Source organism: Hevea brasiliensis, chromosome 1 (assembly GCF_030052815.1).
Source record: "Hevea brasiliensis isolate MT/VB/25A 57/8 chromosome 1, ASM3005281v1, whole genome shotgun sequence".
NCBI lineage: Eukaryota > Viridiplantae > Streptophyta > Magnoliopsida > Malpighiales > Euphorbiaceae > Hevea > Hevea brasiliensis.
Window position 1 is genome coordinate 3,728,887 of NC_079493.1, and position 26,648 is coordinate 3,755,534.

At 30.7% G+C, this 26,648-nt stretch overlaps 3 protein-coding genes across 4 annotated transcripts; 1 reads left to right on the plus strand and 2 right to left on the minus strand.

The window, feature by feature from the left end:
* Positions 1-749: 749 nt before the first annotated feature.
* On the plus strand, positions 750-4,097 carry LOC110667358 (proteasome subunit beta type-4). The gene is made up of 6 exons (XM_021828170.2): positions 750-937; positions 1,088-1,164; positions 1,586-1,715; positions 1,871-2,030; positions 2,179-2,364; positions 3,762-4,097. Exons 1-6 carry the CDS (start codon positions 858-860, stop codon positions 3,873-3,875), a joined length of 747 nt encoding a protein of 248 aa, XP_021683862.2. The 5' UTR covers positions 750-857; the 3' UTR covers positions 3,876-4,097.
* A 12,472-nt stretch (positions 4,098-16,569) lies between these two features.
* LOC131183201 (protein disulfide-isomerase 5-1-like) lies at positions 16,570-20,801 on the minus strand. The gene is made up of 5 exons (XM_058153473.1): positions 20,769-20,801; positions 20,023-20,081; positions 19,728-19,903; positions 17,408-17,513; positions 16,570-17,076 (listed from the first exon to the last, which is right to left on the minus strand). Exons 1-4 carry the CDS (start codon positions 20,799-20,801, stop codon positions 17,419-17,421), a joined length of 363 nt encoding a protein of 120 aa, XP_058009456.1. The 3' UTR covers positions 16,570-17,076; positions 17,408-17,418.
* Positions 20,802-21,520: 719 nt separating this feature from the next.
* Positions 21,521-25,773, minus strand: LOC110667356 (protein disulfide-isomerase 5-1). Of its 2 annotated transcripts, none has more exons than XM_058143011.1 (5): positions 25,496-25,773; positions 24,880-24,938; positions 24,585-24,760; positions 22,243-22,348; positions 21,521-21,924 (listed from the first exon to the last, which is right to left on the minus strand). In XM_058143011.1, exons 1-4 carry the CDS (start codon positions 25,613-25,615, stop codon positions 22,254-22,256), a joined length of 450 nt encoding a protein of 149 aa, XP_057998994.1. In that variant the 5' UTR covers positions 25,616-25,773; the 3' UTR covers positions 21,521-21,924; positions 22,243-22,253. The 2 variants fall into 2 exon arrangements, with proteins under 2 accessions (XP_057998994.1, XP_021683859.2); XM_021828167.2 differs by having other exon boundaries at positions 21,521-21,929; positions 25,496-25,772.
* Positions 25,774-26,648: the final 875 nt, after the last annotated feature.

A 26,648-nucleotide genomic window follows, 5' to 3' on the forward strand; every position in this document is an offset into this window, starting at 1 on the left:
AAATTAAACACACAATGCACCATTTACGATAAAACTAAATCCTATACTCTTAGTCCTATTCTATCTATTTAGTTTTTAAATACACTGTCTCTTTGCTAAGGCTTTTCCTAAAGAAGTAAGAGATAAATGGAAGTAAGTTGGAAGGCTCAATGAGTCAAAGTTTATTAGAGAATAAAACATAAAAAAAAAAAATTTAATGCGGTATACACAAGAATGCTCACATAGCAAACTATTTAGTTGTAAAGAAAAAGTTTGGAGTTTAAGACTCTGTTTATGCTTGCAAGGTAAAACATTAGAACAACTCCCTTTGGCCCTGTAACCCCTGGTTATCTTGCAAGAAGGGAGATACACCATTCCTTATCAATCTAACCTAGTAAGGATAAAGTCCTTACCACTCGGATAGCACATATCCAAACTTAATATACACTGTATTCCATTGTCACACCTATAACCTTCAGATACCATTCACATGTCACTTATCTATGATACCTTCGGTAACATTGAATATCACTATCAAGGGCTGAAAAGTTTTACATTTGGCTGCATAGCTCACTAAATATTATCCGAGTTATTAGACATATATTAAATAAAAAAAAATGCACACAATATTAAAATAAAAACATTATTGTTTTACCAAAAAAATTTCCTAGCTCTTTGACTGAAGTTGGTGGGCCGATCGGCCCATGAAAGGCCTGTGGACAATCTAATGGCAAATTCAGGCCCATTTCTATTTCTTCCCTGATCTCTTCATCCACTTCCACCTGCAAGCTGTCTTCGCCAACAAGCCTGAGAAGATCCCTAATAAGCCTTCCTCTTCCTCTGCTTTTACTTATTTCCGCTTGATCGATACGTCTGCCATGGCCACGACGATGGTGAAGGAGAATAACGCCGGACCCGCTCAGCTTCTGGGCCCCGAATCTGCCTCTGAAAGAACACTGTAAGCCACCGAACTCTCTCTTCATTTCTTTACGTTAACCATTAGTTATTTGCATTGATGTATTTGTAAAATCTAGTTGAATTTTGATGGATTTTGTGTGGTGTGATTTGAATCCTTAGGGTTGTTTATGTCGATTTTTGTGTCCCGTAGGTACCCATACGTCACCGGTACATCTGTGGTGGCTTTGAAGTATAAGGACGGAATTTTGATGGCTGCTGATATGGCAGGTTGCTGTACTTTTTAAGTTAGCTGATTTATGAAATGTGTGCTGCTCTTTCTGTTTGGTTTCCGAGAATAAAAGAGAAATGGTTCGTTGGAATAGAAAATTTGGGATTGGATGAACTCAACTATGATTTGCGGGCAATGACACACTACTCGTCACTTGTTTAATAACTTCAAGGCGTTTCAATTTTTCTGTTTCAAAGTATATTTGAATACCATTGTATTTTACGTCTTGCTTGTTTTCCTTTAAATTTACCTTCCCTGTTTCTTCCCACAGTGGTGTTGGTTGTTTTTATATTTTCTGTAACCCAACTATTTTTGTTAATTCCTTTCATGCTTCTTTGAACTTGAGAGTTTTATACCACTCACAATGTATCTAGGCTGAATGATGACAAAATTTCTTTATTATGTTGTTGAAATTGCCAGCATCTTATGGATCCACCTTGCGATACAAGAGTGTGGAGCGAATGAAGTCTATTGGGAAGCATTCTCTTCTTGGTGCCAGTGGAGAAATTAGTGATTTTCAGGAGATCCTACGCTACCTTGATGAGCTCATGTAAGTTTAGGTTGCTGTAAAAATAGAAAAATTAAAGTTTAGTTAAAACCTTGCTGTTATTTCTCTTGACCTTTTGAGAGAGTAAAAGGCTGGGATTTTTCTTTGGTTGCTTGAAACAACCAAGAAACTGTTGATTATTTGTTTAACTACTGCAGCCTGTATGACAATATGTGGGATGATGGCAATTCTTTGGGCCCTAAAGAGGTGCACAGCTATTTGACAAGGGTGATGTATAATAGACGCAACAAATTCAATCCATTGTGGAATTCACTTGTTCTTGGTGGAGTTAAAAATGGACAGAAGTATCTCGGAATGGTAGACCTCGGTTACATTTTTTTACCTTAATGCATAACCATAAGTTAATAATTATTTGCTATTTTTTGACACCCATAAAAGGAGGGGCAAACAAGCTCTGTGCAGTTTAGTAATGAGTTCATTTTGTTCCTAAATATGCATTTCTCAGGTCAGTATGATAGGAGTAAATTTCGAGGACAATCATGTAGCAACTGGATTTGGAAATCACCTTGCACGGCCAATACTTCGTGATGAGTGGCATGAGAACCTGAGTTTTGAAGATGGTGTTAAGTTACTGGAGAAATGCATGCGTGTGCTTCTGTATCGCGATAGGTCTGCCATAAACAAGCTTCAGGTTTGGTTATTTTCTTTGTTATTGCATCGTTATTAATATTTTTCCTGATTATTTGCTAGGAAGTGATTAATTCTGTTGTAGTTTGCTGAAATTGTTCGTTGGACTTGGTTGTCTTTGTGCTGAAAAATGATTAACATATCTGATTCAGGATGATAATGTTCAGGCTCCTTTGGTTTGAGTTAAACTCCATTGATAGTGTTAATGGTCCTTTGGTTTGAATTGAAGTCCTTGGAATTTATTGGTACTTAACTGCTTTATGCTCATTGAGTAGGAGCTTATTTCTTGTTACAGTGTATGAATTGAATTTCATGTGTTAAGCATAAGGACGTGGTTGCCTTTGATCAAAATAGCGGAAGCTGCCATCCTTACCTTTTCGTGTTTCCTGTAGCTTTGGGGCACTGCCTTTGAGCCATGCTTGTAATTTCCTTCTAGAGAATAGCAACTGATTCCATTGCAATTCTGGTTTGATGCTTGCTATGTTGCTTGATAGATCCCTCATCGGCTTAATTGAGAAATTGCAGAACGCTACTTTCATCTCACATCTCACAACTGCACTATCCATGCTTTATTGTCATACTATTATACCTCCTCCCAGATGATAGATCAGATAAAAACGGGAGAGAAGGAGCTGCTATTGAATGCTGTCTTAAATGGTTGAATACAGAAGCAATAATATGATCAGAATAGTAGGTTATGTTTGCAGAAACCATTAGGGGGGAAAAGATTCTCAAAAAGGGCATTCAAAAGCAAGAGAGACTTGTATTTGATTATATCATATGGTTGGTACATCTTTCCTGTCTTAGAAAAAAAAGATTGATCTACTAGGGAGAAAGGAAAAAGAAGAATGAAGTCAAAGTCTTGATATATGTTATTCTATGTTACTGAAATTTGATATTCAACTCTTTGTCTAATTGACAACATTGACAGTGATCAGTTGCTCTACATATGTTATCTGAAACCTTGGCATTTGTTAAGTCATTTCTTAAGTGAGTTCATTGTGTTTGTCTGCATGTGCGTGCCAAGCATGTCTTTGCTTACATTCTTCTTAGAGATTCTTTCCCAGCCAAATATTTTCATTGGGGTAATTGTGAATGCTTCTTGTTAAGTGAGTCTTAGATTATTTAAAATTATATTTTTAGGGTAGCACGTTTTAGTAAGAATTTGGCTATGCGCTTAGACTTTTAGAAAGGCTTAGGCTGGTGGTCCATTTGGGCAGTATACACATGTTCTACATGTGTGAATTTAAGGATAATGTGTTCTAAATGAAATTGTTTGGCTTCAGTTAGTGTCGATCAAACCTTTTTTTTTTTTTGTTCCAACAGCAGATGATTGTCTCAATAAAACTCTCTCTCTCTCTAATTTGATACATGACTTGTTTGCAATTTTGAAAACTGCAGATAGCTAAAATTACTGAGGAAGGTGTAACAATTTCCCAGCCTTATGCACTGAAGACCTTCTGGGGATTTTCCGCATTCCAGAATCCAACAGTTGGTGCTGAAGGATCATGGTAGATTGGTAGTTGGTGACTGTCTTTGGGGTTATTTGGAATGTAATCATCTGACACGCAAATAGTTACTCAAACCATTTCGGGTCCTCCTTAGCTTGCTTGTTATAATATGGAACCATGAATATTTACCCAAATTATTACCTTTTTTTGCCCTTTATCTGCTTTTAATGCTGCTGGCCACCATGTATGCACTCATGGGAAGAAATTTGATTCTGCAATTTGTTCATGTGGTGGTTTCCCTGATTGTCAAATCAGGGTTCAATTTAGTTAATATCAAATTGTTCCAATGATGATGATTGGTTGGGAGACCAGTTCAAATTGGGATCCTTGGCATTGCTGAATAGATGCAGCAGCAATTGACAGTTCATGCTGTACTTATTTTAGATAAATTATGCGTGTGATTTCAGTTTTGAATTGTCTGAATCAATAAGACTAAGCAAAAACCTCTAACATAGGAAACAATGGGTATGTTTGATGGTGTAGGAATGCATCAGTTGCGGTAAAGAATTTTGAATCAAAATCCTTGTGTAGTGGCACCAATGTGTTGAACAATCATTTCCTCTTCGAATAAATTTAAATGTCATTTATAAGGTTATTTCCTTCCAATTTAAATGGTATGTTGTAAGAAACATGTTGGGTTTAGAATTTGAAAGTTTTGAGTGATTGTCTAATAATGTAATTTTTTTAAAATTCTAAATCAAAATCCTTGTGTACAAGTGGTACCAATGTGTTTAACAACCCTTTCCTCTTCAAATAAATTTGAATGCCATTTATAAGGTTCTTTCCTTTCAATTTTAATGGTATGTTGTAAGAAACGCGTTGGATTTAGAGTTTGAGAGTTTTGAGTAATTGTCTCATAATGGAATTTTTTTTTTTTAAATTTTGAATCAAAATCCTTGTGTACAAGTGTAAATAATGTGTTCAACAACCCTTTCCTCTTCAAATTAATTTAAATGCCATTTAGAAGGCTCATTCCTTTCAATTTGAATGACATGTTGTAAGAAACACATTGGGTTTAGAGTTTGAGAGTTTTGAATGATTGTCTCACAATGTAATTTTTTTTAAAATTCTGAATCAAAATCCTTGTGTACAAGTGTTCACAATGTGTTCAATAACCCTTTCCTCTTCAAATAAATTTAAATGTCATTTTTAAGGTTCTTTCCTTTCAATTTGAATGGCAAGTTGTATGAAACACGTTGGGTTTAGAATTCGAGAGTTTTGAGTGATTGTCTTACAATGAAATTTTTTTTTAAATTCTGAATCAAAATCCTTGTGTACAAGTGTCCACAATGTGTTCAATAACCCTTTCCTCTTCAAATAAATTTAAATGTCATTTTTAAGGTTCTTTCCTTTCAATTTGAATGGTAAGTTGTATGAAACACGTTGGGTTTAGAATTCGAGAGTTTTGAGTGATTGTCTTACAATGAAATTTTTTTTTAAATTCTGAATCAAAATCCTTGTGTACAAGTGGCAACAATGTGTTCAACAACACTTTCCTCTTCAAATAAATTTAAATGCCATTTATAAGGTTTTTTCCTTCCAATTTGAATGACAAGTTGTAAGAAACACATTAGGTTTAGAGTTCGAGAGCTTTGAGTGATTGTCTCACAATATAATTTTTTTTTTAAATTCTGAATCAAAATCCTTGTGTACAAGTATCAACAATGCATTCAACAACCCTTTCCTCTTCAAATAAATTTAAATGTCATTTTTTAAGGTTCTTTCCTTCCAATTTGAATGGCAAGTTGTACGAAACACGTTGGGTTTAGAGTTCGAGAGTTTTGAGTGATTGTCTCACAATGAAATTTTTTTAAAATTCTAAATCAAAATCCTTGTGTACAAGCGGCACCAATGTGTTCAAAAGCCCTTTCCTCTTCAAATAAATTTAGATGTCATTTATAAGGTTCTTTCCTTCTAATTTGAATGGCAAGTTATAAGAAACACATTGGGTTTAGAGTTTGAGAGTTTTGAGTGATTGTCTCACAATGAATTTTTTTTTTTTTAAATTCTAAATCAAAATCCTTGTGTACAAGCGGCACCAATGTGTTCAAAAACCCTTTCCTCTTCAAATAAATTTAAATATCATTTATAAGGTTCTTTCCTTCTAATTTGAATGGCAAGTTGTAAGAAACACATTGGGTTTAGAGTTCGAGAGTTTTGAGTGATTGTCTCACAATGGATTTTTTTTTTTTTAAATTCTGAATCAAAATCCTTGTGTACAAGCGGCATTAATGTGTTCAACAACCCTTTCCTCTTCAAATAAATTTAAATGTCATTTATAAGGTTCTTTCCTTCTAATTTGAATGGCAAGTTGTAAGAAACACATTGGGTTTAGAGTTCGAGAGTTTTAAGTGATTGTCTCACAATAGATTTTTTTTTAAATTCTGAATCAAAATCCTTGGGTACAAGTGGCAACAATGTGTTTAACAACCCTTTCCTCTTCAAATAAATTTAAATGCCATTTATAAGGTTCTTTTCTTCCAATTTGAATGGCATGTTGTGAGAAACACATTTGGTTTAGAGTTTGAGAGTTTGAGTGATTGTCTCACAATGGAATTTTTTAAAAAATTCTGAATCAAAATCCCTGTGTACAAGTGCCAACAATGTGTTCAACTACCCTTTCCTTTTCAAATAAATTTGAATGCCATTTATAAGGTTCTTTCCTTCCAATTTGAATGGCATGTTATAAGAAACACATTGGGTTTAGAGTTCGAGAGTTTTGAGTGATTGTCTCACAATGAAATTTTTTTTAAAATTCTGAATCAAAATCCTTGTGTACAAGTGGCATCAATGTGTTAAACAACCCTTTCCTCTTCAAATAAATTTAAATGCCATTTATAAGGTTCTTTCCTTCTAATTTGAATGGCAAGTTGTAAAAAACACGTTGGGTTTAAAGTTCAAGAGTTTTGAGTGATTGTCTCACAATGGATTTTTTTTTTTTTAAATTCTGAATCAAAATCCTTGTGTACAAGTGGCACCAATGTGTTCAAAAGCCCTTTCCTCTTCAAATAAATTTAGATGTCATTTATAAGGTTCTTTCCTTCTAATTTGAATGGCAAGTTGTAAGAAACACATTGGGTTTACAGTTCGAGAGTTTTGAGTGATTGTCTCACAATGGATTTTTTTTTTTTTTTAAATTCTGAATCAAAATCCTTGTGTACAAGCGGCACCAATGTGTTTGAGTGATTGTCTCACAATGGAATTTTTTTTAAAATTCTGAATCAAAATCCTTGGGTACAAGTGGCAACAATGTGTTTAACAACCCTTTCCTCTTCAAATAAATTTAAATGCCATTTATAAGGTTCTTTTCTTCCAATTTGAATGGCATGTTGTGAGAAACACATTGGATTTAGAGTTCGAGAGTTTTGAGTGATTGTCTTGCAATGGAATTTTTTTTCTCTTCTTTTAGCCATAAATGAAAATTTTACAGTCAAATCACATAAATTTGGTATACATTCTTCTTCTTTTTTCTATACTATATGATTATACGATTTTGTATGCCTCTTATAACATTTAAAAACATAAATCAAAGATGAGTGCATACTATTTTTCATGTCATATGTGGAACTCATTTTATAATAAAATACATAACATAATCTCTAAACTTTAGCTCAATAGTGTTGAAGTTATTTTAAGATTGTAAAATCTTGAAATTGAGTCTCAATAATATATATATATATATATACACGCACCTCAGTTTTGATAGTACTTGCATAAGATTGGTAGTAAAATATGTAAAAAAGTTCAAGGTTTTGCTCTCTTCAGTACATTACTGCATACTCTCTGCAAAAGCTTCAAAACCCATTTGATTTGGGTGAGGATGTCTTTGTCTTTTTCTAAGAAATTAGAAGAAGGACACCATTAAAATCTTTAAAAGTGAGATGAAATGTGCATGTTGCCTTTATACCATTTACTGTTCAGCAATTTGTCTATAGCTTAGGTATAATGCAGAATTGCTTTTGCACAGACAAATGAGATTTCAGTTGTGAGCAATTGTTTTAAGTCTAAAAGGAGAATGATAAAGACTCTATGTCACACCTTACCCCTCTGTAAGGCATAACATGATCCCGTAGTATACCTAATGAATTATCGAACTTCACCTACTGATAACCCATTAAATATACTACAAGGGATTTTAAACCAATTTTTAATCATTTTAAAATGTAAAGTAATATTGAATAATTATTAAAAACCTTTAATTGAAGTTGTAACATAAGTTACAATTTTTAATTAATTCAGTGTTGCAAAAATTTTAAAAAAATTTTGACAGAGTGCTGATTAGAAATGGAGAAAACAGTTCTTCAAAAGCTGTTAACAACACTTCCAATATGCATATAAATACCCACAACTCCATTTAAGGTCAACACAATCCAACACATTTTCAAATAATCTCAATCTCATTTAATTTAGAGCAATTCAAATATAAAATTTACAATTCCAAAAAGAGAGAACAAAATATTATTATTACAATTTTGATTGTGCAACTGGTTATCTAGTTCAATAGATACATATGAACAAAAATTTACATAAAAAAAAATTTATAAGGGTATAAAGTATTATACCCGTACAAAACCCAAAAAATAGATTTTTGTCCTGCAACTTTAGTAGCTCACTTTGCTGCTTTATCCTTCTCCCTATCTGCGACAGTAAGAAAAAGCCATCGCTGAGTAATTTTACTCAGTGGTGTACAATAATAATTTCTAAAGCCATAAAAATTATAATCATTCATTGATAATAAGATGTTAAAATTTTCACAATCACAGTTCACAAAATTATTGTCAAGATTTTTAATAACAATTTATCAAAATAAATTGTAAACCATGGTGTTGCTAATAAATATACAACTTAGGTCATGACACAAAATTTCACGATCAATGCTGTGTTGTACACCACGACAAAGTAATCTACAACCTCACTAACCGAAATTAATGAGGGAGGTGGCTAGCTAGCTATATGAGTATTCATCCGATTTCAATCTCAAACTGGCAAGCCAGAGAGGGAAGAATAAAATCAATTTCAACTCCATAAATGGAGGAAGAACACAATGGAACTGTCATGCCAAGTGTGATTTCCAAATCACATTCAAATCACATAATTCAAATATTTCATATCAATCACAAATCATAATTCATTTCAAAATTCTTATTTACAAAGTGGGCAACACACTATTTTTCAATTAAAATTCTTAAAGCCTAAATAATCACAATTTATTCATTACATTTATTCAAATGGATTTTCAAGTAGAAAACAAAGAATTAAAATTATTGTGCACAAACCTCTTATGTTTGCCTTGACTTAGTCCCCTCTTCCTCCTTCCTTGGAGGACTCATTTTCAACTGAAACACATAATTTAAAAGTGTTTCAATACCCATTCAAACCATTTCTAATACTAAATCCAACAATTGAATTTTTGCCTACTTAATTTTACTCATAATTTCTCATAAGGGTTGAGTTCTTTACATTTGGTGTATTTGTGGTTATTATTCACTTGACTATTCATGTAAAATGTTGACTTTTTCATAATTAATAAGTATACCATTTTTAAATACATGGTCATACCACATTTTCGATTATAAATTTGTTGGCATTAGTTGTCAATTACAATTTAAGGCCTATTAGATGAAATTTCAAAATTTCAGATTTGGTCACTTAGGTTTACTGTTCTATTGGACTAATTTACAGTAGAAATTTAGCTAAACTTTCTTCATTAAAGTTGTTTCTTAGTTTAATTTCTTTTTTGAATCACTCCATTTAGAGTTTTGTAACTCAAGTTATGACATTTTTACCATAACTGGCCGGATTGGTCAATTTTAGATTTTCTAGGCAAATTTTTTGTTGTGGCAGTTTTTGTGACCTAATTTGATTAGAAATTTGACTAGGTTATTATTAGAATTTGGGTTTCTGTTCTTTATTAAAGTTGTTCTACTATGTCTAAGCTTTCCAATGGTTTAAAAATAAGGTCATTTAGACCTCTCTACACAAAGTTATGACTATTTGAACATGTACTGTTCATTTGGTCAATTCTGCCTAGAATCAGGGCACTAATTTCGGATTCAACTTAATTTTAGACCAACTTATGGTCACTTTTTGAGCAAGGTTTCTCCATTAAAATTCTAGCATTATGACCCTAATTTCATCTCTAATTAGCCTCACAAAAATTAGAGTAACATAATTCAACTTATAACCTCTTAAATAAACAGAGGTCAAACTGTCTAGAATTCAATAATTTCATATCCACAACTCAACTCAATTCCAATCATCAATTCACAGTTCAAAACACCCTAAATGACCAAAATTGAGCATCATACACATCAATTGGTCATCAATTCTCAAAATCCCTAAATTTCTCCCAAAACCCTAATCTCCAAGAACCCCAATTTCCCAATTTCCTAATTCATGCAAATTCAAACATACTAACCACTTATTCTTACTCATTTAAGGTTAAACACATGTTTAATTGAATTAAAACACAACAAATCCTCACTATACCATGGCTGGCCAAAATCCATGGCTTCTCAATCATGCATGATTTCTTGCTTTCTTATGTTAATTTCTACTTATTCAACTTAAACTCAACCAATTATACAAAAAAATAAGCTTGGGATCACCTACCTTTAATAGAGCTTTTCAATCTTTAATTTCTTCTATAATTTCTTTAATTTCTCCCCTCAATTCTTCTCTTCTAGGGTCAATTAAGAGTTTTCTATGGGTTATTATTAGGGTTTATGGGATGAAATCAAGCTTTGAAAGCTTGAAATTGTTTGGCTATGATGGAACTTTGAGAGAGAAAATGAGAGAGAGTGGGACGACTATTTGATGAAGAAGAAGAAAGAATTTGTTTTCTTTTTAATTCTCATTTATTCCCTTTTATACTTATCCAAATAATTAAATTAAATAATAAATTTTTTTTATTGTGTCATGCTAGTGTTATCATGATTTCATAAAGCTTTAAATTTTGGAATTTCTTTCCTTTTATTTTCTTTTCTTCCATTCATCTCTTCACTTTTAATCTATTTTTCATAATTTTAATTTTTTATATTTTAATGGACATTTAGGCTAAGAATCACCTCTAAGGGTAAATTGACCAAAATAACTTTTATCTGTATGAGTAAATTTCCTAATAGCACTAGATTGCTTCCTGAATTCTGATTCGATTATTTGAATTGATTCTCTATTCTTTTCTATGGTTTTCACAATACTATTAATTTCGCAATTATCCCTTAGCCTGGGATGTTACAGAGTCCCACATGAAATTAGAGCAGCAACTGAACTCGTACTCACTTCCCAGTTTAGTCACCCATCGTTGGGATCTTGGCTCATTTAACTGATTATGCTTTATTTTTCTTATTTGTATTTCACCTTCATACAATTTCTATTAATTTTTATTCATGACTTTTCTAGATGACACAGATATAGTTCTAAACATCCTGACTGTTCGGATAGACACTAGTCACCGGAACAGTAGAATGTATAGACTACTTAATATGGGAGTGTTATAGTCTACTTGCTTTTGTGTTTGGTAAACGATTAAAAAATTAGGGTTAAATGTTTTTAGTACGAGATTAATAAGAGATAATTGTCACTCTTATAATTTTTAACTTCTCGTTAATGTTATTTGCATACTTAAAAAGATTATATCAACTTTTTACCTCATTAATATTTATACATTTTTGAAGGTTAAATATTAATTTTAAGGGGTTTAAGTTAACAAGACAAGGGTAACATTTAACTATTGATATCCAATTTTAACCTTTAAAATTCACATTTATGGTAAAAATTTTAAAAAAATCTATAAAAAATTAAAAATAATTTTAGAAATTTTTGAAAATTAAAAAAGTGCATGAAGTATGGTAAGAGAAGGAACAACTTGGGCTCTAATCAATGAATTTTTGCAAATGAAATTAACTGAATTATTTTAATTAATGCAGTTTAATTTGACTAAACCATTAATTAATTTAATTTAGTTTAGTCAAATGGTTTTATTTATTTTTTCTTCCTTGAAAAATTTTTATTTTGTTAAATTTCAAGTGAATTCAATGTTCATTGTGGTCCAAACATAGCTATAAAAACAATGCATGCTTCCCCAATAGTAATCAATCTTTTCCGAATTTAAATGCATGGCGTGGTGCGTTTTAATTAAATTTGGCCACTAAACGACAATGGGTGGCGAGGCTACACTGATACGACTATACAATACTGCTCGCTTAATGCCCACTAATCATTGCTGGGCAGTGTGTTTAGGTTACAAGCAGTTGGAAAGCGACTTGACGTTTGTGTTGGGCTAGCTCTGTGGGAGATGATAGTTGCTTTGCACTGTGTTTGGATCAAAGGAAAATAACAAAGAAAGAAAAATAAGGGAGGAAAATATTTTATTTTTTATTTAATTTATTTTAGTTGAAATAAAAATAGGGAAGGAAAAAACTATTAAAAGGAAAATAAATGTTGGATTTTACATTTTTACTCTCATTTTTTTTTCTAAATTAGAGGGAAAATATGATGAAAATATTTAAAATTATAAAAATATTCTTATATTTTTAATTTTTTTTAATATTTAAGGTAAAATTATAATTTTATTATTTAAAAAGTAATTTTCTTTTTCATATTTTTCCTTCTATATTTAAATATAAAATAAAATAATAATATTTTATTTTAATCATTATCTTTTTTATTTTTTTCTTTTTTTTCTCACTCAAATATAAATTTTATTTGATATTATTGTTTAAATTATTGTTTAAAAATTTATTTTTTAAAATATATTAATTAAAAAATATTAAAAAATAATTCAAAATTAAATTTAATAAATTTTAATTATAAAAATATTAAAATAATAAAATTATTTTTTAATAATATTTTAAAAAATTATTTTATTTAGGAAAACAGTTTTGATCTGGAACTTCAGTGACAGTGTTGGTGAAGCAGTTACGGATGACATCTCTAGAGGATGAGACACCGTGAATTCTGTCACGTGTCACCGTCAATTCTATCTTTCAGTGCTTGTGGGGCTGTGGGCCTTGTTGTATGGTTAGGGCTAGTTGGGCCTCAAGTTTTCTTTTATATATATATATATATATATATATATATATATATATATATATATAATTACACTAAAATTTCTTTTGTGGATATATTAGCTTAATTTAAATTAAAATAGAATTAGAATAAATAATTAAATTTAATTTGAAGTAAAATAGTGTGATTTCATTTTTAATTTTTTAAATTAAATATTAATATGGATAAGTATATGGGAATAAAAATTTTCACACGGCTAAAAACACTATCCATATGCTTTTTCTGAAATATTATATTAATTATGTTATTTATAAATATTTTGAAAAATACGATTTATAATAAAATTTTAAAGTAAATTAATTAATATTCTTAATATATAATATAAATTTATAAGATATTTTCATCTGTTCATAAATTTAACATCTCATTCATATTTATATATATATTATAATTATAAATATATAGAAAGATGGATTATAGAATATATAAACTAACCCTTAGAAAAAAAATAGTTAATTTCATATAAATTAAATAAATTTTTATACAAGCAAAATTCCACTTAAATACAATTTATTAATTTATATAGAAAAATATATACATTTAATAAGATATTATTTAAAAAATACACTTTATAAGATATTATTTACTAATTATATATATTAATTCTCAATATGACATTATCTTAGAATATTTATTAGACTTCATTTTAAATATTTAAATTAAATATTAATATAAATATTTGCGTGTGAATACTGAAGTCCTCTCCATATGGGAATGAAGCTAAAATATAGGTGCCCTATACATTGCAATTTCTAAAATATTAAATAGGATTTATAATGAAATTTTAATTTATCTTAATTATTTTTTTAAATAATATAAATTTATAAAAATATTTTTATTAATTCATAAATTTATCTCATTCGTACCTTATATATAGATTATAATTATAAATTAATATTAAAAATTAAATTATTAATATTTCATATGTATAAAATTACAATTAAATTTTAATTATATATCAATATTTTTTATTTAATTTTATTAAAATATATATATATATATATATAAAAGGAATGATTACATTTTACGTAGAGTTTTTAATTTCAGAATAAGATTCAAATTGTCTCTATAATTGTTGGAGAGATTTAATTTAGTTTATTTTTAATTTTTGTTACAATTTAATTTATAAATTTTAATTTATATTTAAATTAATTTAATTAATAAAAATATAATTAAAAATATATAAAAAAAAAAAGGCCTTGCAGGTCATTTCCTTAATTGGCAGCAGATATTTGGCAAACTCCATATAAAGTAGATAAAGCACACGCAAAAAATGCAATAAGCTTACGCCATGCCTGCTCTAAATGCACAGAGAGAGATAGATAGGCGGAAAGAGATAGAGAGAGAGAGAGAGAGAGAGAGAGAGAGAATTCGTAACACTAAATTATAGTTTTGCAGAATAAATTATTCGCAGAAGGATTTCAACCTAGTCCTTTTCGTTTTTATTTATTTATTTGCTGTTCTTTGATCATCTTCATCCCCATAATCCTCAAAGGAAAAATGCAGTGCGGGCTAAACCTCCATGGAACCTATGGCCTTCCTCTTTCTGTTTCTGGGATCACCCATCGTCATCTCCCTCTCTCTAAAGAGTAGTACCCTCTCTCTCTCTCTCTAATATTCTTAGCTATGACCTTAATTTACAAATATGTATTTTTAATTTAGCTCTGCGTTGTAATTCTTGGTTTAGGATGGTAGATCATGATCGCAGAAGGGAAGCTATGAAGAAACAAAGATCACAAGCTAGAGAGGGTTTGCGTGCAAATCGAGAACTGGGTTTTGAAAGAAACTTTGAGAGAGTTGTTAGAAACATCCAAGAAAGTGAGATGAATGAAGATCTAGCAAGTTTTTTGCAGGATCTTTCTTGTTCTCTGGCTCGTACTGCTAAAGCTGCATAGTTTGTTTTGGCAAATATGTTAAATAAATTACTTAATTATTGTATGCTTTTTGAATATTTTTTAAAGATTCTTCTCCCATAATATTATTACTACCCACTACAGTTTGATATGGCACTATTCAATTCTTTTTTTTCTTTTCTTTTATGATGTTTGGTAGGATTTGATATTTTTTGTTTGTTTCTTTTGTAAAATTGTACCGTTTATATATATATATATATATATATATATATATATAATCTTATGAAAAATTATAATTTTTAGAATTTTGCAAATGACATCTTCCTGCACAGTACTTTTCACTTTAGGAAAATTCAAGGAAGATTGTCTAATTTTGCAGAAATCAAATAATCGATTGAAATTTCAAATCAATTGAATAATTAAAATTTTCTGTATTTATAATGATGCTGGATATGGAATAATTCAGTGTTAATTTATCAGTTCCCTATATTGTTGCACTAGAGTGTCAAATTCTCAACTATAATTTGATACAAGTAGTTCTTGTAACTGTTTGGTTTCCAGGAAAATGACAAGAAAATGAGAGGGCAAGAGAGAAACAGAAGAAAAAAGAGAATTGAAGAAGAATCAAGGGAGAGAGATAGGAGCTATATGTATTTTACAGCAGGAAATAGAATCTTCTTACACAATAAGTTCTTGAAAATTAATCCAGCTCTTTGTCATGAAATATAAAGTTGCATCACATTGATTATGAACCTTTCTGAAGAGAATAAGAAATGCATATAGAGAACATGATAATCAAGGCTTGGTTGTTGATTCTAGCATGACCCTCTGGTCTTCAACTATTGAATGTTAATGCACACACACAGAGGGATTACAATGAAAACTTCAGAAAAAGAGAGAACAAGTTGACACAAGAATTTTCAGTGGTTCAGCAATGTGCCTATGCAGCAAAGTCTGGCTGTCAATATCATCAAAATTGGTAAGGTGAAGAATCCAACTGGTGCCAAGATCACCTAGTCTGCTACAGAGAGGGTGGAAAGTGGATTTCTTTCCAATATGGAACCTGGTGTAGTTACTTCTGGTTTCTGTTACAGTATTATTTATTTTGCTTGGTTAACCTGGGAGTTTGGGTGTAGCTTACAGTCTTCCATTATGATTCTCCTCTAGCTAGCTCTTTGTTTCAAGTTCTATAGAATTAAGAGGAGTTAGGTAGTTGATGTTTTATGAGATATTTACTACTAAACTCATGATTTTTAGTCAGTTTAGCATTTTGCATTCTTATGTTGCTCATAGATTTCGTAAGTATGGATTACAACATAGAGGTTGTAATATGAATTCTGATAATATTGAGTTCCTCTTATGTGTCTAATTGCTTGTTTGTAGTTAATTCTCATTTTAAATAAAATACTTGAAAAAAAGATTTTAAAATTCTACTGTAATAATAAAAAAAATCAATTTATTATTGGCCGTGGGATGAAAAGACAACATTTTGTGTTATTTTCTCAAGCTGATTTCAAAATCAACCTAAACATATAATATACAACAAATTTTCATTTAATAATCCATCCAAATTTGTTCTACTAGATTTAATTGAAATAAAATAAAAATTAAACAATTTACTTGTAATAAATTAATTTTTTATAACTATAATAAAATTCAATGATTAATTTGGTGATCATTAATGTAATTTACCTAAATAATATAAGTCTCTATAAAAATTTTAATTCTAAACCCTAAAATTTTGATTTCAAATTTCTATTAAAGCTCAATAAATAATTAAAAAAAAAATCAATATGGAATTTCTTATTGGCATCAGGTATGAGAACAGAAGTAAAATTTTCATGAGAGGACTACAGAAACAAAATTCTCTTACGTATCACAATCGTTTAATATCATGTTCTTTTATACTATAAGCGATAATTAAGCTTCAATATATTCTATGCTCAAAATTTTGTAACTCATGACTGAAACCACATGGAGGCAACCTCAATTCTCTCATGATTGAATCTAGAAACTAGGTACCATCAAACTTTCAGTATAAATTCCCTATATAGTATGATGATACAATTCAGTAATAGATCAAATGCCCTTCAACAAAAAATTAGCGCTCTTCTCAAACAGATTAAACGAACTCTGATCACAGGGTGGATTAGAAAACGACCTTCAATAAAATCTGCATATAATCCACAAGGTGATCTCAGCTGGGATGTTTAGTCAGTGGAACCATGTTGATTCCATTGAGACTTTCACCAACACTTCTGATTCCATCTAGATGTTCCTCAACTGCACCATATAAAATAGGGCAATCAGATATATATATATATATATATATATATATATATATAGAGAGAGAGAGAGAGAGAGAGAGAGAGAGAGAGAGAGAGGAGGGGGGCAGTGGGGTTGGGGTGGGGGGTAGGTGAGGAAGCCTATATTATTTTATCAAATGACAAGCAACTGCGATTTCTGAAGGATTCCAAAATCATTGCCTTGCATAATTTTTGCAAAATATTTCAGGAAAGAAGATAAACTATATTTGTGGTTTTGATTAGTAAACTCAAAAAGAGAATTCAACCCTCTCCTCCTAATACAATTACAGTGTGTAATTTCAGGCTACCTTACTAACAATCACAAATCTTGATCACTGTCGAGCTGTGCTTTTGCTGCTGCTTTTTCTGATTCCTCCAGAACGAATGATTTAAGCGATTCAACATTCCTTGCCCCTAAGCATTTTGATAGCATGTAAAAACAAGCTTAAATATTTAAGTCATAAGTTTGCAATAAATCGTTGATAAAAGAATCATTTCATCACTGCCAAATAATGCCAAAGGCACAGATCATATTCTGGTAATCAAAATTCAAAAGGGAAGGTAAAAGAAGTTTACTTAATTACTTAAAGGACTCGTTTATTATCTTAAGTACAAGGGGAAAATAAAGAAAGAAACAAAGAGCACAGACTGGAATGGAAATTTCCCCCTAATCGGGTCCTAGAGATATGATTTAGAACCTTCTCCTTTTGAGGGGAGATGTGGCCACCAATTAGAGTACGCATTAGTACCAAAAAGAAGCCTGGAGGCCAGAACCTTCTATTCATGTTGGATGTTAAGATGCAAGCTGTGCATGCTTAAGCTGGCAATACCTAATCACAAGTGTATCATATTTGAGAAGGAAAAGCCAAAGAATTTTGAGATAGACACTTAACTATACAAGTCTTCTGCTGTGACTAATGAGCAGAGTGACTGGGAGTAGCTCAGTTAGCTTAGCTGGTAGTTCCGGGAGTTAGAAATGGAGGGAAGAGTATTATTGCAGTTACAACTATCTTAGAAGAATAATTGCAGCTGTTGGAAGTAGTTTTTAGCTAGAAGATGTATAAAAACAGAAATAATACCTGAAAGTATTCATTCCAAGAATCACTACAAAGAATTATCTTTCATTCTTCTCTAATTCTCTCTAAATATTCTCCCGTCTGTTTCTTTTCTCAACCCAGTCTATTTCTCTCTCTCTCTATTTCTCTGTTTCAAAGGGCATTACAGGCCAGATACATAACATCTTCATACTTGTTGCAATGGCAACAATGACATCACAAGCCAAGATTACACCCAACTCCATTGCATAGCCATGATAAATGATAATACTGCATACTAAGGTCTTGGAATGTAGAACAAGCATCATTTGAATAATTTATACATGTGAAAAAAGCAAAGATAGTTAAATTCACCACTCGCTCTGTCCAGTTGGACCACATCTATAGTTATGGGCTTCATCATATGACTAATAAGCGATGTAGGAAATCCTAAAAATTTTAGGATTACTTATTTTAGGAAAAAGTGTAGGAAATAGTAATTTATTTTATTTAGAAGTTAGTACTTTCATAGTTTTATTCGATTTGTAATTTGTGATTCCTAATTACAATTGGAATTAGGGTTCGTAATCCTAATGCGATTAAGGTTGCAAAACTCTATAAATAGGGCCAAGGATCTCCACATATTTAGATTTTATTATGATTATTGACTATTGCTTTGTGCTAATAAATTGAAAAAATGTCTCTTCAATTTGAGAATTTGTTTCTCACCCCTTTGTCACCCATTATCCTATTGGTTCTACATCAATGAGTCCTGAACCAAAAAACCGGCCTTATGTGTGCTAAGTGTTTTGGAACAAGCCATGCACACAAGCTAGAGTAAATGCTAATTAGTCTCCCACTCTATGATGTAAAAGACATTTCTACCATGGCAAGCTATGACTCTTTCATTCTAGTAAATTTCTGAAAGTCAACATTTATGCCTGTGAAGACCCGTAAGACCATACAAACTATGATGATGTCATATAAAAGTTTCAGGGTTATTGGAAGTTTTTGGAAAATTTCACTTAAGTCTGCAGATCCAGCTAATATTATATGTCTTAATATGTAGATGACTTCTCCTATCAAATCCATTCCATGTAAGGGTTTCTTTGATTGCTTTTTCATTATAGCTCCTCTCTACAAATTACTCGTCTCTTCACTAGCTTGTACAACTTTTGCCTGTCTTACAAGTTAAGACTGAAGAACATTTCCAGACTAGCCCAATGATTAAGAAGCAAACACATGAAAATTTAAGAACAACATGGTTGCCCCCTATTCCAGCTAGCTAGGGACACTTTGCTTTTATTTTCAATACTTGGTTTCTTGTACTAATCCTTCATCCACATTAGGAATCAAAATTTAAGTTAACACTTATGACCAAAATTTTACACTCAAATAAGAAATTCAGATGCATAAAATGGCAGTACAATAGGATATTGAAAAGAACCTGAACGTACATGAAAAGGGATTGCAGTCCTTTAAAGCTAAAGGCTACATTCACCGCTTCATTCAATTAGTATATACAACAAGAAACATCTATCATATTCATTCAGAAATTAAACTTAATTGTGAGCAATTGATATTTAAATCTTACCTTGATATTTAGCAACTTCTTCTCCATCATAGAAGAGCTTAAATGTAGGATACGAATGAATATCAACTTTCGTACATACAGGTTTGCTTGCACTGCAATCAACTTCTCCAATCTCTATTTCATCTTCCCCTTCCATTGCTTTCCCTAGGTCTTCCCACAATGATCCCAAATTCTTACTGGAGGTCATTGTTTCATTCACAAGCAAACAAATAGAATGAACTTTTGGTTTTTCTACAATTAAGTCTAGCTAGCTTACTCACAAATTTAAGTAATTGACTAAACTAAGATCCCTTACCAATGCTTACACCAAGGAACACAAAATTTCACAAACCATGCAGTATCCTTTTCCTTCACCTAAAAAATAAACACCCAAACATAATCAGTAACTTCTTTATTGATTATTATTTTGCAATTTTTTTATTTTATTTATCAAGAGTCTCATCAGACTTTAGGGGTACATGATGGGAGAAGTCTCTTCCATCCTACTAAATCCCACTCACACATTCCAGTGAGATTGAACCAGAGACCTCCAACTTTGAATACCCATGTGGAATTAACGAAAAGGCAGTAAACCCAGAAAAAAAAAAGGAATAGAATCTTCTTACACAATAAGTTCTTGAAAATTAATCCAGCTCTTTGTCAGGAAATATAAAGTTGCATCACATAGATTATGAACCTTTCTGAAGAGAATAAGAAATGCATATAGAGAACATGATAATCAAGGCTTGGTTGTTGATTCTAGCATGACCCTCTGGTCTTCAACTATTGAATGTTAATGCACACACACAGAGAGATTACAATGAAAACTTCAGAAAAAGAGAGAAAAAGTTGACACAAGAATTTTCAGTGGTTCAGCAATGTGCCTATGCAGCAAAGTCTGGCTATCAATATCATCAAAATTGTTAAGGTGAAGAATCCAACTGGTGCCAAGATCACCTAGTCTGCTACAGAGAGGGTGGAAAGTGGATTTCTTTCCAATATGGAACCTGGTGTAGTTACTTCTGGTTTCTGTTACAGTATTATTTATTTTGCTCGGTTAACCTGGTAGTTTGGGTGTAGCTTACAGTCTTCCATTATGATTCTCCTCTAGCTAGCTCTTTTTTTCTAGTTCTATAGAATTAAGAGGAGTTAGGTAGTTGATGTTTTATGAGATATTTACGACTAAACTCGTGATTTTTAGTCAGTTTAGCATTTTGCATTCTTATGTTGCTCATAGATTTCGTAAGTATGGATTACAACATAGAGGTTGTAATATGAATTCTGATAATATTGAGTTCCTCTTATGTGTCTAATTGCTTGTTTGTAGTTAATTCTCATTTTAAATAAAATACTTGAAAAAAAGATTTTAAAATTCTATTGTAATAATAAAAAAATCAATTTATTATTGGCCGTGGGATGAAAAGACAACATTTTGTGTTATTTTCTTAAGCTGATTTCAAAATCAACCTAAACATATAATATACAAAAAATTTTCATTTAATAATCCATCCAAATTTGTTCTACTAGATTTAATTGAAATAAAATAAAAATTAAACAATTTACTTGTAATAAATTAATTTTTTATAACTATAATAAAATTCAATGATTAATTTGGTGATCATTAATGTAATTTACCTAAATAATATGTCTCTATAAAAATTTTAATTCTAAACCCTAAAATTCTGATTTCAAATTTCTATTAAAGCTCAATAAATAATTAAAAAAAAATCAATATGGAATTTCTCATTGGCATCAGGTATGAGAACAGAAGTAAAATTATCATGAGAGGACTACAGAAACAAAATTCTCTTACGTATCACAATCGTTTAATATCATGTTCTTTTATATTATAAGCGATAATTAAGCTTCAATATATTCTATGCTCAAAATTTTGTAACTCATGACTGACATCACATGGAGGCAACCTCAATTCTCTCATGATTGAATCTAGAAACTAGGTACCATCAAACTTTCAGCATAAATTCCCTATATAGTATGATAATACAATTCAGTAATAGATCAAATGCCCTTCAACAAAAAATTAGCGCTCTTCTCAAACGGATTAAACGAACTCTGATCACAGGGTGGATGAGAAAACGACCTTCAATAAAATCTGCATATAATCCACAAGGTGATCTCAGCTGGGATGTTTAGTCAGTGGAACCATGTTGATTCCATTGAGACTTTCACCAACACTTCTGATTCCATCTAGATGTTCCTCAACTGCACCATATAAAATAGGGCAATCAGATATATATATATATATATACATAGAGAGAGAGAGAGAGAGAGAGAGAGAGAGAGAGGAGGGGGGCAGTGGGGTTGGGGTGGGGGGTAGGTGAGGAAGCCTATATTATTTTATCAAATGACAAGCAACTGCGATTTCTGAAGGATTCCAAAATCATTGCCTTGCATAATTTTTGCAAAATATTTCAGGAAAGAAGATAAACTATATTTGTGGTTTTGATTAGTAAACTCAAAAAGAGAATTCAACCCTCTCCTCCTAAAACAATTACAGTGTGTAATTTCAGGCTACCTTAACGATAATCACAAATCTTGATCACTGTCGAGCTGTGCTTTTGCTGCTGCTTTTTCTGATTCCTCCAGAACGAATGATTTAAGCGATTCAACATTCCTTGCCCCTAAGCATTTTGATAGCATGTAAAAACAAGCTTAAATATTTAAGTCATAAGTTTGCAATATATCGTTGATAAAAGAATCATTTCATCACAGCCAAATAATGCCAAAGGCACAGATCATATTCTGGTAATCAAAATTCAAAAGGGAAGGTAAAAGAAGTTTACTTAATTACTTAAAGGACTTGTTTATTATCTTAAGTACAAGGGGAAAATAAAGAAAGAAACAAAGAGCACAGACTGGAATGGAAATTTCCCCCTAATCGGGTCCTACAGATATGATTTAGAACCTTCTCCTTTTGAGGGGAGATGTGGCCACCAATTAGAGTACGCATTAGTACCAAAAAGAAGCCTGGAGGCCAGAACCTTCTATTCATGTTGGATGTTAAGATGCAAGCTGTGCATGCTTAAGCTGGCAATACCTAATCACAAGTGTATCATATTTGAGAAGGAAAAGCCAAAGAATTTTGAGATAAACACTTAACTATACAAGTCTTCTGCTGTGACTAATGAGTAGAGTGACTGGGAGTAGCTCAGTTAGCTTAGCTGGTAGTTCCGGGAGATAGAAATGGAGGGAAGAGTATTATTGCAGTTACAACTATCTTAGAAGAATAATTGCAGCTGTTGGAAGTAGTTTTTAGCTAGAAGATGCATAAAAACAGAAATAATACCTGAAAGTATTCATTCCAAGAATCACTACAAAGAATTATCTTTCATTCTTCTCTAATTCTCTCTAAATATTCTCCCGTCTGTTTCTTTTCTCAACCCAGTCTGTTTCTCTCTCTCTCTCTCTCTCTCTCTCTCTCTCTATTTCTCTGTTTCAAAGGGCATTACAGGCCAGATACATAACATCTTCATACTCGTTGCAATGGCAACAATGACATCACAAGCCAAGATTACACCCAACTCCATTGCATAGCCATGATAAATGATAATACTGCATACCAAGGTCTTGGAATGTAGAACAAGCATCATTTGAATAATTTATACATGTGAAAAAAGCAAAGATAGTTAAATTCACCACTCGCTCTGTCCAGTTGGACCACATCTATAGTTATGGGCTTCATCATATGACTAATAAGTGACGTAGGAAATCCTAAAAATTTTAGGATTATTTATTTTAGGAAAAAGTGTAGGAAATAGTAATTTATTTTATTTAGAAGTTAGTACTTTTATAGTTTTATTTGATTTGTAATTTGTGATTCCTAATTACAATTGGAATTAGGGTTCGTAATCCTAATGCGATTAAGGTTGCAAAACTCTATAAATAGGGCCAAGGATCTCCACATATTTAGATTTTATCATGATTATTGACTATTGCTTTGTGCTAATAAATTGAAACAATGTGTCTCTTCAATTTGAGAATTTGTTTCTCACCCCTTTGTCACCCATTATCCTATTGGTTCTACATCAATGAGTCCTGAACCAAAAAACCGGCCTTATGTGTGCTACGTGTTTTGGAACAAGCAATGCACACAAGCTAGAGTAAATGCTAATTAGTCTCCCACTCTATGATGTAAAAGACACTTCTACCATGGCAAGCTATGACTCTTTCATTCTAGTAAATTTCTGAAAGTCAACATTTATGCCTGTGAAGACCCCTAAGACCATACAAACTATGATGATGTCATATAAAAGTTTCAGGGTTATTGGAAGTTTTTGGAAAATTTCACTTAAGTCTGCAGATCCAGCTAATATTATATGTCTTAATATGTAGATGGCTTCTCCTATCAAATCCATTCCATGTTAGGGTTTCTTTGATTGCTTTTTCATTATAGCTCCTCTCTACAAATTACTCATCTCTTCACTAGTTTGTACAACTTTTGCCTGTCTTACATTTTAAGACTGAAGAACATTTCCAAACTAGCCCAATGATTAAGAAGCAAACACATGAAAATTTAAGAACAACATGGTTGCCCCCTATTCCAGCTAGCTAGGGAGACTTTGCTTTTATTTTCAATACTTGGTTTCTTGTACTAATCCTTCATCCACATTAGGAATCAAAATTTAAGTCAACACTTATGACCAAAATTTTACATTCAAATTAGAAATTCAGATGCATAAAATGGCAGTACAATAGGATATTGAAAAGAACCTGAACGTACATGAAAAGGGATTGCAGTCCTTTAAAGCTAAAGGCTACATTCACCGCTTCATTCAATTAGTATATACAACAAGAAACATCTATCATATTCATTCAGAAATTAAACTTAATTGTGAGCAATTGATATTTAAATCTTACCTTGATATTTAGCAACTTCTTCTCCATCATAGAAGAGCTTAAATGTAGGATACGAATGAATATCAACTTTCGTACATAAAGGTTTGCTTGCACTGCAATCAACTTCTCCAATCTCTATTTCATCTTCCCCTTCCATTGCTTTCCCTAGGTCTTCCCACAATGATCCCAAATTCTTACTGGAGGTCATTGTTTCATTCATAAGCGAACAAATAGAATGAACTTTTGGTTTTTCTACAATTAAGTCTAGCTAGCTTACTCACAAATTTAAGTAATTGACTAAACTAAGATCCCTTACCAATGCTTACACCAAGGAACACAAAATTTCACAAACCATGCAGTATCCTTTTCCTTCACCTAAAAAATAAACACCCAAACATAATCAGTAACTTCTTTATTGATTATTATTTTGCAATTTTTTTATTTTATTTATCAAGAGTCTCATCAGACTTTAGGGGTACATGATGGGAGAAGTCTCTTCCATCCTACTAAATCCCACTCACACATTCCAGTGAGATTGAACCAGAGACCTCCAACTTTGAATACCCATGTGGAATTAACGAAAAGGCAGTAAACCCAGAAAAAAAAAAGGAATAAAATTGGTAATTAGGCGACAAAGAAGAGTAAACAGCCATCTGCTATCAGAATCCCATCATCCAAGCACATTACCTCAAAAATCAAAAGGACTAAACTTTATCCTCAATGAATTTTGCACAATTAACAATCGAATCAAATAAAAAAGAAAAAATATTTTTGAACCTTCACAAACTCCAAACAAATGAATCACAAAGAACACCAGTTCTAATCACAAATAGACTTTAGATAAGAAAAATTTAACATAAATTAAAGAACGAAAATCTGATTGAATGAAATTCAAAAAGGTAAATCTAAAGTAATAGTTTTTATGACATTACCTTGTCAGAGAAGGTCTCAGGGGTTAGGGTTATGACTTCAGCTTCCGCATATAATAGAATTAAGCTCAGAACAAGAAGGAGAAGCAGAAAGAGAATCAGAGAGCGATTAAGCTTCTTCATAGCTGTGTAGACGATGATTTTCACTTTTCAGGCATTTGGAAGCTGGTCTAATTATTTTTCTTTCCGGTGAGTGATCAGTGGCTCAAGAACCTGAAAATGGGTTCATCTTCTACTCGATCTAAAGCTTGGTTATTCGGCACGTGATACGCACATGATAGCTGTCTTTTTTTTTTTTTTTAATAAAAACAAGACAAAGATCTCTTTAATAGGGTGTTTTTATCTAATTATTGAAGCCACGGTCAAATCTTTGAATGACTCAAGAATGAATTCGATTCTGTTTCAATTTCAATTTTTTTTTTAATTTTAATTTGAATTTTAATTTTAATTTTAAAATAATAAAATAATTTTAAAATTTAATACTAAAAAAATAATATTTATATTAAAATAATAATATTAATATGAAATAAAATTTATTTTGCCCTCTATACAATAATATTATTATGATATTCAATTTAATTCATTTTAAATTTTTAATTTAATTTTACTTAAAATTAAAAAATATATAACTCATTCATTATTTTAGTATGTAAGTTATTTTTTTTATTTTTAATATTTTTAAAATTAATTATTTTATTAATTATTTTTAATTTTAATTAAATAATTATATTTAATTAATTTTTTATATTTTACTTTTTTTAATATTAATTAATAATATGAAAATAAAAAAAATGATATTTTTATATTTTTAATTTTATTTAATTATAATTTTCTAATTTAAAACATGAAAATATAAAAATAAATTTTCTAATTTTAATAATTAAAATTAATTATAATAATTTTAATTTTAATTAATTATATGAAATAAAAATATATTTTTATTATTTTTCAATTTAATTAATAATATTGAATAATAAAAAATAATATTTTAAATATTTTTTATTTAATTAATTATTCAATATAAAATTAACATTTAAATATTAAAAAATATAAAAATAATTAAATATTAAAAAAATTATGCAAGAGTTTGAGTTGATTTGAATTTAAATTAACACTTATAAACTAAATTAAATTAAAAGTTAAAAATATGCTAAGC